General features: G+C 47.7%; 1 protein-coding gene across 2 annotated transcripts in view; it reads right to left on the minus strand.

Moving 5' to 3' along the window:
* The window catches only part of safb (scaffold attachment factor B), a 101,806-nt gene that overhangs the window by 37,389 nt on the left and 47,991 nt on the right, over window positions 1-16,426 (minus strand). For both annotated transcript variants that reach the window (XM_072482861.1, XM_072482862.1), the window contains exon 14: window positions 2,183-2,325. In XM_072482861.1, the coding sequence (XP_072338962.1) occupies window positions 2,183-2,325 (143 nt within the window). The remainder of the gene's footprint in view (window positions 1-2,182; window positions 2,326-16,426) is intronic.

Consider the following 16,426-nt stretch of genomic DNA (forward strand, 5'->3'; position numbering starts at 1 on the left):
GGGAGTGAGGCCGTCACCAATGCCCTTTAGATCAGACTCTCTACATGACCTAGATTCTATCGGCACCCACGTAGCCCGCAGGTCACTATACCAACCCAACACCTTCTCTGCATTAGCTGCCCAGTAATAGAATATCAGGTTTGGCAATGCCAGGCCCCCGACTGCCTATTCTTTTGAAAGACTGCCCTATGATTTCTCGAAATCGTGCCCGCTCATATAAAGGATGTAATCAACTTCTCAACCCTCCCCAAAATCAAGCAAATCAGCAAACATTGGAACCAAAACAAGAATCGTGGCAAAATGTTTAACTTGATCAGCTGAATTTTGCCCCGCCAAGGACAGGGAAGGTTATCCCAACTTTGCAGATCAATCTTGACTCTACCCACCAAACAGCTTATGAAGTCAGGCCCAATCCTGAACTACTTGGACCCCCAGCCTGCACCCCCAGAGTGGCTCCCCTCCCCAAGGGGATTAAAGACCATGGCCGGGATTCTCCATCGGCAGGATCCTCTGTTTCGTCGGCAGCGCACTCACGCCCGCGGGGTTCCCGACGGTGTGGGGGTGGTTACAACGGCAAACCCCTTTGGCCAGCTTCCGGGCAGAGGGTCCAGTTGCAGGCTGGGGAGGGAGCGACGCCAGAAAACTGGTCTGAGGAATGGAGAATTCCACCCCATTTATAGAACATAGAACAATACAGCGCAGTGCAGGCCCTTCGGCCCACGATGTTGCACCGAAACAAAAGCCATCTAACCTACACTATGCCATTATCATCCATATGTTTATCCAATAAACTTTTAAATGCCCATACATTTGACCATACTTTTCATTATCTTCAAACTTTTCCACTGCTCCCCAATCTGGTTCTCTTCTGCAGAGCTTGAGGGTTTTGACATTAAAGACCACTATTTAAATATTCTCATTTGAGAGGACACTAGCAGTTTCATGGAGATCTGCATTGTGGATCTGCTAGATATAAAATCTTAATTTACCACTTGCACCAGGTGATAATAATAATCTTTATTGTCACAAGTAGGCTTAACACTGCGAAGTTACTGTGAAAGTCCCCACAGTCCGGCGCCAGCTCGGGTACACGGAGGGAGAATTCAGAATGTCCAAATTACCTAACAGCACGTCTTTCGGGACTTGTGGGAGGAAACCAGAGCACCCGGATGAAACCCACGCGGATACGGGAGAATGTGCAGACTCCGCACAGACAATACCCAAGCTGGGAATCAACCTGGGACCATGGCGCTGTGAAGCAACAGCGCTCACCACTGTGCTATTGTGCCACCCATAAGCCACTGACCAGAGATCAGAGGATGTTTCTATTCTCTGGATGAAAGCATCCATTCATACCAAACACAGCTATCTTCAAGGTGAATTGACAGAATCTTTCTTGCAGATAGTTCCTCTAAAGACCATTTTTAAAGCTGAGTTAAGCTTTGTACAAATCGGGTAGAAGCGTATTTACTTCACGGCGGTGAGGAGTCGATCCTGGCCTTGAGTCACTGTCCGTGTGGAGTTTGCACATTCTCCCCATGTCTGTGTGGGTTTCACCCCCACAACACAAAGATGTGCAGTGTAGGTGGATTGGCCACACAAAATTGTCACTTAATTGGAAAGAGAATTGGGTACTCTTTAAACAAAAAGTGTATTTACTGCTCAAGTTAGTCACTGGTGTATAGAATTTACAAGTCTTTAATAACCATCTGAATATCAGTTCTCTGGGTCAGCTGTTAGCTAAAAATGCTGCTCGTTTCTAATTGCATTTCCGATGGATCGGAATCTAGCTTTGCAAACGGCACTTGTTCAGGGTCAATTTAGATAAATATTTAGAATGTTCAAAACAAAAAAAATCACAACTATGAAGTGTACTGAACCCATCAGTGAACCAGAGCTACAATGGATACAAGCCGGTCAATGGTTTGGTACAGTAATTTTCTATAGCATGGAGTACACTATGAGGGAATCACAGAACAGATCCAAACATAAATCCATAAACCATGCATCTCAGTTCTGAGAGCCAGAATTAAAAGAATAATCCAAAGATTGCTGTTTTTTGAACCTTGTTATATATTGAAGGCTGTTAGATGCATGCAGATATTAATAGGCATTTTGCAATAAAATTGGAATGAAATTTCCTAAACATCTTTGCTGTTAAGATTCATGAAATTTGTTTTACCTGCGCCTTTCTATCTCACGAATCTCTCTTTCGCGTTGCCTTTGCCGTTCACGCTCTCGTTGCTCTTTGATCTTGTCGAAGGAGAGGATGTCTTTCTTATCCTTTTCTTTGCTGTCTGGTTTGCCGTCCTGACTTTTCGCAGACTATTTTAACAAAACAAAATCCCTCAAAGTTTGTGTTGAATAATTGAAACTGCAGTTAACAGAATACTATGAGAGTCTGCCTCTCTTTGGTATGAATATTACGGGCGGAATTCTCCGTTCCAGAGACTCGTGTTGATGCCGGGGCAGGACCGATGCAGCAAAACTGCACCTGGACCGATTGAGCGACCGTTGAGGGGCTAGCACCGTCACCCGAGTGGTACACAATCGATTCCAATGAGAAACAGTGCAGGACTTGCAATTGACACGCGCGAGGCCGACAAACTGCAGCCGCATATACATACTTCACTCCCCACGCACACCATCCCAGCCAACAAGATGGCACTGGTTGCGCTGGAGCACGCCCATACCGCTGATGCGTCAGCTAGGCCAAAGAGCACCCGGGGGACACCCATGCAACCTGCGGCGTTAAATTCACAAGTGGACAGTCAGCACCATGTGCAGCTGCATGGCTGCCTTGCAGGCTGCTGCAATGGTGTTCCCATGCCCAGCCACCCCGACCCCACAGCCCACCTCTTGGCCAGCCCCCGCTACTCCCCCATGGCCTACTCCTCCCAGGCCATGGCAGAAGCCCGCTGGCCAGCGGCACAACTGTCAGCAACCATGACGATGTTGGACTTTCCCCACCCCCTCTGTCACTCTCAGTAGCCACAGCGCCCATTTTGCAATTTATGAAAGCACCAGTGAACCTCACCACTGGGCATTCTCCCCAGTGGAAGATGTCCGGTCAGGCCCGCTAATGATACACCAACAGCATTTACTGTACATGCAGAGCAGAACGCATTGATGCCGCTGTTGGGGCACCGGAGAATTGAGATTTGGCGTGAAACTGGCACCCGCCACGATTACGCCGTCAAAACGGATTCTCTGCCCAATTGAGTTTCCAGATTCTGCCATCGGGAGAATCCCGCCCCACATGTTTGGATAAAAGCATAAGTGTAGGCCTTTCTTAATGGACAAGATCATAATTCAGTACTTATTTTTTCCAGGAATACGTCGACTCCAAATCAGGTACCACCATACAACAACCTGCCCTAGGCTAATATGACCATAATGTGAATGGTGCTGCAGTATCAAGAAGTTTCAAATATGTAGATTATTATTGTTCCTCATTTCAATCAGGCCTTATCATGAAGAAAATGGAAGCAAAAATGAGTCCTAGAACATAAAAATTAGCAGTAACCATTGAAGACTGACTCTCGGGTTTCAGGATTTGAGATGATGCAAGGGGAGAAAAGAGCCTTGGAGTTAAGCACATTAATATTATGTAAAACTGATCCTTCAAAGGTTACTTTTGAAAGACAGCAGTAGTAGTAAGTATGGATTAGTGTTAGCTTTAGACAATGCCACCCTGGTCAGTGTGCTGGATGCAATGAAAGTTAGTTCAAGATTCCAGTGATTGTTCAAATTAAGTGATCCTTGAACAACTCTATTCTAGTGACCCACAACAGTTGCCAAGTTAGATTGGTGAATTCTGCCAAGGAGTTGAAATAAGTGGGAACTAGCTGAAATAAAATTGATGAGTTGGACTTTTAAGAAAATAGAAAAGTTATACTAAGCAGCAGACATCAGACAAGCATTGCAAGAAAGTTGACTTTCGGGATAGCTGTATGATGCGAGGCAGAAGTTATTCAGTTTAGAATTATTAAGGAAGTGGAGCAGCATAACTTGATTACACAAAGGCATGTTGCATTGTTTCATATGTTATGAACGCTGTTCTTTACTGTTAAATAAAACAGCCACTGTGCTGCTTCATGCCACATAAGACAATAGGAACAGAATTAGGTCATTCACTTCCGGGTGCGGCGATGACCAGCTGAGTCGCACGTTTCGGCAGCTCCCTGTGAAACGGACTTTTGGGCTCTTGATAGGAGCCCCAACGGCAATTTTAACGGCTGAAAACACCGTGCGGTAAACCAGAAGGGTGTTCCCCCTGGACACGGATGGAAAAAGGAGAGGAAAGTGGCCGGATTGCAGCGGATCCTTTGGAACAACGGCAAGGAAGGCAAGCAGAAACCAAGATGGCGTCGGAAGGTGGCAGTTTCATATGGGGCCCTGAACAACAAGAGTTTTTGAAACGCTGCGTGGAGGAGATAAAAAAGGAAATGAAGAAAGAGTTGTTGGCCCCGATATTACAGGCGATTGAAGGGCTGAAAGAGGAACAAAAGACCCAGGAGCAGGAGCTTCGGGTCGTGAAGGCGAAAGCAGCAGAGAATGAAAACGACATACAGGGCCTGGTGGTGAAGTCGGAGATACAGGAGGCACACCAGAAACGATCTGTGGAGAGGTTGGAGGCACTGGAAAATAACGCAAGGAGGAACAACTTGAGGATTCTTGGCCTTCCTGAAGGTGTGGAGGGGGCGGACGTCGGGGCATATGTGAGCACGATGCTGCACTCGTTAATGGGAGTGGAGGCCCCGACGGGTCCGTTGGAGGTGGAGGGAGCATACCGAGTTATGGTGCGAGGATCGAGAGTAGGAGAAGCTCCCAGAGCCATAGTGGTGAGATTTCTCCGTTTTAAGGATAGAGAAATGGTCCTTAGATGGGCGAAGAAAACTCGGTGTAGTAAATGGGAGAACGCGGTGATCCGCGTCTATCAAGATTGGAGTGCGGAGGTGGCGAGAAGGAGGGCGAGCTTTAATCGGGCCAAAGCGGTACTTCACAAAAAAAAGATAAAGTTTGGAATGCTGCAACCGGCAAGACTGTGGGTCACATATCAAGGGAGGCACCACTACTTTGAGACGGCGGATGAAGCGTGGACTTTTATTGTAGAAGAAAAATTGGAATGATTGGACTACGAAAATGAACGTTTGGACAAAGTGGTGGGACGAGTGGGGGGGGGGGCGAAGAGGGATTGTATGATTAATCCTGCGGTATGGTAACTTTTCTTTCTCCCACAGGTGGTGATGGGGGGAGGTGGGGAGGGAGAGGAGATGGGGCGTTGGCCATGGGAGGCGGGGCCGAGGGAGAGGCACGGGCTTGGTTCCCGCGCTATGATAATTATGGCGGGAATAGAGAAGCAGGAAGGAGGGGGCGCCGCACGGGGCGAGCCGTGATCACGGGGGGAAGCCGAGGTCAGCCAGAGTTTGCTGACTTCTGGGAGCAACATGGGGGGAGTAATTACGCTAGCGGGGGGTCTAGCGGGGGGGGGGGGGGAATTACTGGGTTGCTGCTGCTGGGGAAAGGGGGGAGTGGGTGTGGGAAAGGATGGGCGGGGGGGCACCGTCTGGGAGAAATACAGCCGCTTGGGAACTGGGCGAGAAGCTGGAAAAAGATGATGGCTAACCGGCAAGGGGGGGGGTGGGAAGCCCCCCAACTCGGCTGATCACGTGGAACGTGAGGGGGCTTAACGGGCCGATAAAGAGGGCACGAGTACTCGCACACCTTAAGAAACTTAAAGCAGATGTGGTCATGTTACAGGAAACGCACCTGAAACTGATAGATCAGGTTAGGTTGCGCAAAGGATGGGTAGGGCAGGTGTTCCATTCGGGGCTGGATGCGAAAAACAGGGGGGTGGCTATATTAGTGGGGAAGCGGGCAATGTTCGAGGCAAAGACTATAGTGGCGGATAACGGGGGCAGATACGTGATGGTGAGTGGCAAATTACAGGGAGAGATGGTGGTGTTGGTAAACGTGTATGCCCCGAATTGGGACGATGCCAATTTTATGAGGCGAATGCTAGGACGCATCCCAGACCTAGAGACCGGAAAGCTGATAATGGGGGGAGACTTTAACACGGTGTTGGAACCAAGGCTGGATAGGTCGAAGTCCAGGACTGGTAGGAGGCCGGCAGCAGCCAAGGTGCTTAAGGATTTTATGGAGCAGATGGGAGGGGTGGACCCGTGGAGATTCAGTAGACCTAGGAGTAAGGAGTTCTCGTTTTTCTCCTATGTCCATAAAGTCTATTCACGCATAGACTTTTTTGTGTTGGGTAGGGCATTGATCCAGAGGGTGAGGGGAACGGAATATACGGCTATAGCCATTTCGGATCATGCCCCACACTGGGTAGACTTGGAGATAGGGGAGGAAACAAGAGGGCGTCCACCCTGGAGAATGGATATGGGACTTATGGCGGATGAGGGGGTGTGCTTAAGGGTGAGGGGATGCATTGAAAAGTACTTGGAACTCAATGACAATGGGGAGGTTCAGGTGGGAGTGGTCTGGGAGGCGTTGAAGGCGGTGGTTAGGGGGGAGCTGATATCAATAAGGACACATAAAGGGAAGCAGGAGAGTAAGGAACGGGAGCGGTTGTTGCAAGAACTTTTGAGGGTGGACAGACAGTATGCGGAAGCACCGGAGGAGGGACTGTATAGGGAAAGGCAAAGGCTGCATGTGGAATTTGACTTGCTGACCACAGGCACTGCAGAGGCACAATGGAGGAAGGCGCAGGGTGTACAGTACGAATATGGAGAGAAGGCGAGCAGATTGCTGGCACACCAATTGAGGAAAAGGGGAGCAGCGAGGGAAATAGGGGGGGTGAGAGACGAAGATGGAGAGACGGAGCGGGGAGCGGAGAGAGTGAATGAAGTGTTTAAGACATTTTATAAAAAATTGTATGAAGCTCAACCCCCGGATGGGAGGGAGAGAATGATGGAGTTTTTGGATCGGCTGGAAATTCCCAAGGTGGAAGAGCAGGAAAGGATGGGATTGGGAGCACAGATCACGGTAGAAGAAGTGGTGAAAGGAATTAGGAACATGCAGACGGGAAAGGCCCCGGGACCGGACGGATTCCCAGTTGAATTTTACAGAAAATATTTGGACTTGCTCGCCCCGCTACTGACGAGGACCTTCAACGAGGCAAAGGAAAGGGGACAACTGCCCCCGACTATGTCAGAAGCAACGATATCGCTTCTTTTAAAGAAGGAAAAGGATCCGCTACAATGCGGGTCCTACAGACCAATCTCCCTCCTCAATGTAGATGCCAAGGTCTTGGCCAAGGTAATGGCAATGAGAATAGAGGAATGTGTCCCGGGGGTGGTTCATGAGGACCAAACTGGGTTTGTGAAGGGGAGACAGCTGAACACGAACATACGGAGGTTGTTAGGGGTAATGATGATGGCCCCACCAGAGGGTGAAACGGAGATAGTAGTGGCGATGGATGCCGAGAAAGCATTTGATAGAGTGGAGTGGGATTATCTGTGGGAGGTGTTGAGGAGATTTGGGTTCGGAGAGGGGTATGTTAGGTGGGTGCAGCTGTTGTATAGGGCCCCAGTGGCGAGTGTGGTCACGAATGGACGGGGATCGGCATATTTTCGGCTCCATAGAGGGACAAGGCAGGGATGTCCTCTGTCCCCATTACTGTTTGCACTGGCGATTGAGCCCCTGGCGATAGCGCTGAGAGGTTCCAAGGGATGGAGGGGAATACTTAGGGGAGGAGAAGAACACCGGGTATCTTTATATGCGGATGATCTGCTACTATATGTGGCGGATCCAGCGGAGGGGATGCCAGAAATAATGCGGATACTTGGGGAGTTTGGGGATTTTTCAGGGTATAAATTGAACATGGGAAAGAGTGAGCTGTTTGTGGTGCATCCAGGGGAGCAGAGTAGAGAAATAGAAGACCTACCGTTGAGGAAGGTAACAAGAGACTTTCGTTACCTGGGGATCCAGATAGCTAAGAATTGGGGCACATTGCACAGGCTAAATTTGACGCGGTTGGCGGAACAGATGGAGGAAGATTTCAAGAGATGGGATATGGTAGCATTGTCAATGGCAGGGAGGGTGCAGGCGGTTAAGATGGTGGTCCTCCCGAGATTCCTTTTTGTGTTTCAGTGTCTCCCGGTGGTGATCACGAAGGCTTTTTTCAAAAGGATAGAAAAGAGTATCATGGGTTTTGTTTGGGCCGGGAAGACTCCGAGAGTGAGGAAGGGATTCTTACAGCGTAGTAGGGATAGGGGGGGGGCTGGCACTACCGAGCCTAAGTGAGTATTATTGGGCCGCTAATATTTCAATGGTGAGTAAGTGGATGGGAGAGGAGGAAGGAGCGGCGTGGAAGAGATTAGAGAGGGCGTCCTGTAGGGGGACCAGCCTGCAGGCTATGGTGACAGCCCCATTGCCGTTCTCACCAAGGAACTATACCACGAGTCCGGTGGTGGTAGCTACACTGAAGATTTGGGGACAGTGGAGACGACATAGGGGAAAGACCGGAGCACTGGGGGGGTCCCCGATAAGAAACAACCATAGGTTTGCCCCGGGGGGAATGGATGGGGGATATGGAATGTGGCAAAGAGCAGGTATAACGCAATTGAAAGATCTATTTGTGGATGGGAAGTTTGCGAGTCTGGGAGCGCTGACCGAGAAATATGGGTTGCCCCAAGGGAATGCATTCAGGTACATGCAATTGAGGGCTTTTGCGAGGCAGCAGGTGAGGGAATTCCCGCAGCTCCCGACACAAGAGGTGCAGGACAGAGTCATCTCAAAGAAATGGGTGGGGGACGGTAAGGTGTCGGATATATATAGGGAAATGAGAGACGAAGGGGAGACTATGATGGACGAACTAAAAGGGAAATGGGAAGAGCTAGGGGAGGAGATTGAGGAGGGGATGTGGGCAGATGCCCTAAACAGGGTAAACTCGTCGTCCTCGTGCGCCAGGCTAAGCCTGATTCAGTTTGAGGTATTACACAGGGCACATATGACTGGAACACGGCTCAGTAAATTTTTTGGGGTGGAGGATAGGTGTGCGAGGTGCTCGAGAAGCCCAGCGAATCATACCCATATGTTTTGGTCATGCCCGGCACTACAGGGGTTTTGGATGGGGGTGACAAAGGTGCTTTCGAAAGTAGTAGGAGTCCGGGTCGAACCAAGCTGGGGGTTGGCTATATTTGGGGTTGCACAAGAGCCGGGAGTGCAGGAGGCGAAAGAGGCCGATGTTTTGGCCTTTGCGTCCCTAGTAGCCCGGCGCAGAATATTGCTAATGTGGAAAGAAGCCAAGCCCCCGGGGGTGGAGACCTGGATAAATGATATGGCGGGGTTCATAAAGTTAGAGCGGATTAAGTTCGTCCTAAGGGGGTCGGCTCAAGGGTTTACTAGGCGGTGGCAACCGTTCGTCGAATATCTTGCGGAAAGATAGATAGGGGAGAACAAAGAAGGCAGCAGCAGCGGCCCAGGACTTTGGGGGGGGGGGGGGGGTGTGGCCTGAGACAAGGCAGTTGCCAATTAGGGCTAGTTTTTATTTTTTTGTTATTTAATATTTATTTATTTGTTGTTGTTTTTGTTTAAATTTAAAAAAGGTCATTATTATCTGTATTGTTACAATGTTGTGTAAAGGATGCACAATGTACTGTGTTGGTTGACCAAAAATTTTCAATAAAATATTATTTTAAAAAAAAGAATTAGGTCATTCTGCCCCGCTGATGTTTCTCATCCCCATTCCTTCTCGCCATAACCCCTGATCCCTTTATTCATCGAGAACCTTGTCTATCTCTGTCTTAAATACACTGTGATTTGGTCGCCACAGCCTGCTACGGCAGTGGGTTCCACAGATTCACCACACTCTGGCTTAAGAAATTCTTCCTCATCTGTTTTAAAGGATCGTCCCTTCAGTCTGAGGCTGTGCCCTCGTGTTCTTGTGTCTCCCACTCGTGGAAACATCCTTTCCACATTCACCCTATCTAGGCCTCTCAAGTTTCAATAAGATCCCTTCTTAAACTAGGTGGCGCAGTGATTAGCACAGCTATCTATTGGCACTGAGGACCCGGGTTCGATCCCGGCCCTGGGTCACTGTCCGTCTGGAATTTGCACATTCTCCAGTGCCTGCATGGGTTGGGTCAGTGTCTGTGCGGAGTCCACGCATCCCCCTCGCGTCTGCGTGGGTTTCCTCCGGGCTCCGGTTTCCTCCCACAGTGCAAAGGTGTGCAGGTTAGGTAGATTGGCCATGATAAATTGCCCTTAGTGACCAAAAAGGTAAGGAGGGGTTACGGGGATAGGGTGGGAGTGAGAGCTTAAGTGGGTTGGTGCACTCGATGGGCCGAATGGCCTCCTTCTGCACTGTATGTTCTATGTGCAGGCTAAGTGGATCGGCCGTGCTAAATTGCCCCTTAATTGGAAAAAAAATAATTGGGTACTCTAAATTTATTTACAAAAAAAAAAATCCCCTCTTATCCTTATGAACTCCAACGAGTACAGACCCAGAGTCCTCAACCGCTCCTCAAATGACAAGTCCTTCATTCCGGGGATCATAGTTGTGAACCTTCACTGGACCCTCTCCAAGGCCAGCACATCCTTCCTTAGATACAATGCCCAAATCTGCTCACTATATTCCAAATTGGGCCTGACCAGAGCCATATACAGCCTCAAAAGTACTACCCTGCTTTTGTATTCTAGCACCCTCAAAATGAATGCTAACATTGCATTTTCCTTCCTAACTGCCAACTGAACTTTAAGAGAATCCGTAACTAGGACTCCTAAGTTTCTTTGTGCTTCTGATTTCCGAAGCATTTTCTCATTTAGAAAATAGTCTATGCAACTATTCTTAAGTGCATAACCCCACACTTTTCTACATTGTATTCCATCTGCCACTTCTTTGCCCACTCTCCTAGCCTGACCAGGTCCTTCTGCAGCCTCTGCTTCCTCAACATAACCTGTCCCTCTACATATCTTTGTATAATTTGCAAATTTAGCAACAATGCCCTCAGTTCCTTCTTCCAGGTCATTAATGTATAACATGAATAGCTGTTGTCCCAATACTGACCCCTGTGGAATACCACTAGTCACCGGCTGCCATCCTGAAAAGGACCCCTTTATTTCCACCCTCTGCCAGTCAGCCAATCACCTACCCATGCCAGTATCTTGCCTCTCACACCATGGGCTCTTATCTTATTTTGTAGCCTCCTGTACAGCACTTGGTTAAAGGCCTTCTGGAAATCCAAATAGATCATGTCCACTGGTTCTCCTTTGTCAAACTTCCTCGTTACCTCCTCAAAAGATTCCAACAGAATTGTCAGGCATGACCGCCCATTGATGGATCCATGCCGACTCAATCCTATTTCACCATGCACTTACTTCCAAGTATTGCGCAATCTCACCTTTAATAATGGACTCTGAAAATCTTACCAACAACCAAAGTCAGGCTAACCAACCTGTCTTCTGTATACTTCCCTACATAATAATGGGGTGTTACATTGTCCATTTTCCAGTCCTCTAGGACCCTCCCTGCCTCCAGTGATTTCTGAAAGATCACCACGAATGCCTCCACAATCTCCTCAGCTATCTCCTTCAGAACCCTGGGGTGTAATTCACTCGGTCAAGTTGATTCATCCACCTTCAGACCTTTCCGTTTCCCAGCACTTTCCCCTTAGTGATGGCCACTTCACTACTCACCTCTGTCCCTGACTTCAAGTACTGGTATGCCACTGGTGTCTTCCACTGTGAAGACTGATGCAAAGTTCCTCTGCCATTACTTTGTTCCCTATTACTACTTCTCCAGCCTCATTTTCCAGTGGTCCAATGTCCAGTCTTACCTCTTACCTTTCATATAATGAAAAAAAAACTCTTGCACTCTTCTTTTATATTACTAGCTAGCTTTACTCATATTTAATCTTCTCCCCGCCTTATTGCCTTTTTTAAAGTTGTCCTCTGCTTGCTTTTAAAGGCTTCCCACTAATCCTCGCCATATTGTATGCTTTTTCCCTTGCTTTTATGCTGTGCTTGCTTTCCCTCGTCAACCATGGTTGCCTTGTCCTCCCCTTAAAATGTTTCCTCCTCCTTGGGATGAATTTCTCTTGTGGCTCCCGAATAAACCCCAAAACTCCCGCCATTGCTTTTCAAATGTCTTTCCTGCTAGGCTCCCCTTCCAATCAATTCGGGCTAGCTCCTCCCTCATGTCTTTGCAGTTACATTTATTCAATTGTAAAACCGTTGCGCCTGATTCCAGCTTCTCCCTCTCTAACTGCAGGGTGAATTCTATCATAGTGGTCACTGCCCCCTAGGGGTTCCTTCACCTTAAGTTCCCTAATCAAATCTGCCTCATTACACATCAAATCCAGAATTGCTTATTCCCTGGTGGACTCTGACGCACACTGCTCCAAAAAACATTGTGGACATTCCAGATTCATTTTCTTGGGATCTGCTACCCATCTGATTTTCCCAGTCCACCTACATATTGAAGCACTCATTGATTATTGTAATATTGCTTCTTATGCCTTTTTATCTCCTGTTTTATTTTCTGGCCCATACTGACTACTGCCAGGGGGCCTGTACATAACTCCCATCAGGGTGTGTTTTCCTTTGCGATTCCTCAACTCTATCCACACAGATTCTACACCTTCCAACCCTATATTGATTTTTGCTAGCGATTTAAGTTCATTTCGTACGAACAATGCAACCCCGCCCCCTCTGCCCATCCTTTCCATAGGGCACATATGCTTAAATATTTAGATCTCAGCCCTGATCCCCTTGCAGCCACGTGTACTACTAATATCAATGTGCGCAACAAGCTCATTCACCTAGTTTTGTATACTGCGCGCATTTAGGTACAATGCCCTCAGTCCTGCGTTGAACGCCTACCCAACTCATAGTTGTCCCGTTTTTGCTGTGCCTAAAGTTGGATTCCTGCCGCTTTCTATGCTCTCTGCTATTACATGTTCTGGAAACTTTACTAACCTCTCCTGAGCCCTCGGCGCCTTTAACTCGTATAAAGTCCTCACCATCAACCTGCACTCTCACATTCTCCTTTAAATTTGGTTTTCAAATTTTCCATACAACCACAATTTTTCCCCCCCCCACCCAAACAAGTCCTATCTACAGCCCTAGTTATGCGATTCGTGAGGACTCTGGGTCCATCAGAACAGCTCCTTCCTTCCCCAGAACTGGTGCCAATGCCCCATGAATTCAACCCCATTTCGCCCACACCAACCTTTGAGCCACACATTTACCTCTTTAATCTTATTGACCCTGTGCCAATTAGCTCATGGCTCAGCTAATAGTTGCGAGATTTGGTTCTGCTTTTTAATTTAGCTCCTAGCTGTTCATACTCCCTTAGCAGAAGCTGTGTCCTTGTTCTACCTTTGTCATTGGTACCTACGTGGACCTTGCTAACTAGATCTTTACCCTCCCACTCCAAGTTCCTATACAGCCCAGGTGAGATATCCCGAACCCGAGCACCAGGCAGGCAACACAACCGCCGGAACTCTCGATTCTGGTCAGAGAGAATAAGTCGGGCGGCAAGTGGCGCAGTGGTCAGCACTGGGACTACGGCGCGAAGAGCCAGAGTTCGAATCCCGGCCCTGGGTCACTGTCCTTGTGGAGTTTGCATTCTCTCCGAGTCTGCATTGGTTTCACCCCCACAACCCAAAGATGTGCATGTTAGGTGGATTGGCCACGCTAAATTGCCCCTTAACTGGAGAAAAAAAATAATTGGGTATTTTATTTTAATAAAGAGAGAATATGTCTATACCCCTAACTATACAATCCTCAATTCCGACAACATTTCTTTTCTCTTCCCAAACTGGAGTGGCTCCCTATACTCAACTTTGAGCCAGAGTTCCTCAAACAACCAACATTTACTACAGATATGGTGACTGGGAATCACAATGGGACCCACCAGCTCCCACTCATGCAGGAACAACACATCACCTGGTCCTGCATCTCTTTGGTTTAATTACATTTAATTTGTTTTTTAAAATTTTCTGCTAGTTTTAGTCTTTCTAAACTGTAAAATATTTATCTTTTTACCTTCAATCTGAAAGCAACTCAGAATAGGTCATGCAAATGAGCAGTTAATTGCCAGCCAATGAACTTAACGTTTTACTATGATGTCACTCCTGGATTGTTTTTCAAACATAGCCAGCTGCCCAGAGGGTCCCTCTCAGCTCCGGCTCTTTTTAAATCTCCTCTTGGACTCTCCAGTCCAGCTCTACTTAAATCTCCTCTTGGACTTTCAGCTCCTGCTCTACTTAAATCTCCTCTTGGACTTTCAGCTCCTGCTCTATTTAAATCTCCTCTTGGACGCTCCGGCCCAGCTCTATTTAAATCTCCTCTTGGACTCTCCGGCCCAGCTCTACTCAAATCTCTGCTCAGACTCTCAGCCCCCGCTCTTTTTAAACCTCCGTCGACTCGCAACTCCCACTGTTTTTAAATCTCTGCTGACTCTCAGCTCCCGCTTTTTCAAACTCTCCGCTTTCACAGCTCCCGCTCTTTTTAAATCTCTGCCCGGACTCAGCTCCCGCTCTAAATCTCCACTCTCACAGCTCCTGCTCTTTTTAAAACCCCGCTGACTCTTAGCTTCTGCTCTTTTTAAATCTCCGCCCTAACTCCCAGCTACCGCTTTTTCTAAAAACCCCATTGACTCTCAGCTCCCGCCCTGACTCCCAGCTACTGATGCAGAACAAGGCCAGCAGCGCGTGTTCAATTCCCATACCAGCTTACCCGAACAGGCGCCGGAATATGGAGACTAGGGGCGTTTCAAAGTAACTTCATACTTGTGACAATAAAAGGTTCTTCTTATTATTAGATCTCCGCTCTCATAGTTCCCACTCTTTTTAAAATCTCCTGGCTCAGCTCCCACTATTCTTCAATCTCCGCTGACTTGCAGCTCCCGCTCTTTTTAAAAGTCCGCCCTGACTCTCAGCTCCCGCTCTTTCTAAATCTCCGCTCTCACAGCTCCCACTCTTTTTAAATCTCCGCCGACTCTCAGCTACCGTTCTTTCTAAATCTCCGCTCTCAGGGCTCCCGCTATTTTAAATCTCCGCTGACTCTCAGCTACCGCTCTTTTTAAATCTCCGCCCAACTCTCAGCTACTGCCCTTTCTAAATCTCCACTGACTCTCAGCTCCCGCTCTTTTTAAAACCCCAGATTTTCAGCTCCCGATATTTTTATATCTCCGCTGACTCTCCCGCTACCGCTCTTTCTAAATCGCCGCTCTCACAGCTCCCACTAATTTTAAATCTCCACTGACTCGCAGCTCTGGCTCGGTCTAAATCCCTGCTCTCACCGCTCCCGCTTTTTAAAAATCTCTGCTCCAACTCTTAAAATCTCCTCTCTCACTCGTAGCTCCGACTCTTAATCTCTTTGGATTCTCTTTCCAAATCTCCGCTCCCACTCTTTTCAAATCTCCACTGACTCTAAGCTCCTGCTCTTTTTAAATTACTGCTCTCTCAGCTCTCGCTCTTTTAAAATCTCTGCCTGTGTCTGTCTGGAGATTGAAGGCATTGGAACTTGGGAGCAGGAGTAGGCTATTCACCCCTTCAAGCCTGCACCATCTTCAATAAGATCATGGCTGATCTGGTTGTGTCTCGACTCCACTTTGCCATCTGCCCCCAATAAAACTTATCTCCCTCATCTATCAAAAGTCTATCTAATTCTGCCCTATGTGGTGTACCTACCTGACATTGTGCTGCCCCAGTTGGGCACCAAGAGGAAACTCTGTTAGATCCTGTTTGAAATTGCATCGTTTGTTTCAATCCCATTTTCCTGTTGAGCAAGTCTTAGAAATGTTTTTCTCAGATTTATGACCAGCTTTCTCTTTGAAACAAAAAGCATAGGCGGAGACCATTTGGCCTATTGTGTCCATGTCAGCAACAAGAGTTATCCAGCCTAATCCCAACTGCCAGCTATTGGCCCATACCCCTGTAGGTTACAGCAATTCAAATACATATCCAAGTATCCTTTAACTGCAATGAGGCTCTCTGTCTCTACCACACTTTCAGAAAGTAACCACACACAAATCAGCTCTAGAACAGAAAATGGGCCCTTACTCCATCACCTTAGTGAAAATCTAACTTCCAATTCAACAGCTGTGCTGCCTCCATCAGTGAAACTAGCCTATGGAGGATCCAGGCCAGACAATGGTTTGGGGCAGAATTTGATTTAGCATGGAATGTACGATGAAGGAATCATGGTCTATTTCCCATTATAAATCCATAGCTATGCAATTTATAACTCGTCCAGCAGTAATGAGAAGGGTACCAGCATGATTAACATCTACATCTCTTCCTAGTTTCAGATCATGATTACAAATTACCTGAACGTCATTGAATTTTGAATCTCACACACCTATATGACCCAGCCTTCTAACCGTGAATATACATGTTGAAGGTCATGGAAGCAATTTTACAGAAGTACAGACACCAAAGTCCAGTGCTACCTT

The sequence above is a fragment of the Scyliorhinus torazame genome, chromosome 18 (assembly GCF_047496885.1).
Source record: "Scyliorhinus torazame isolate Kashiwa2021f chromosome 18, sScyTor2.1, whole genome shotgun sequence".
Classification (NCBI taxonomy): domain Eukaryota; kingdom Metazoa; phylum Chordata; class Chondrichthyes; order Carcharhiniformes; family Scyliorhinidae; genus Scyliorhinus; species Scyliorhinus torazame.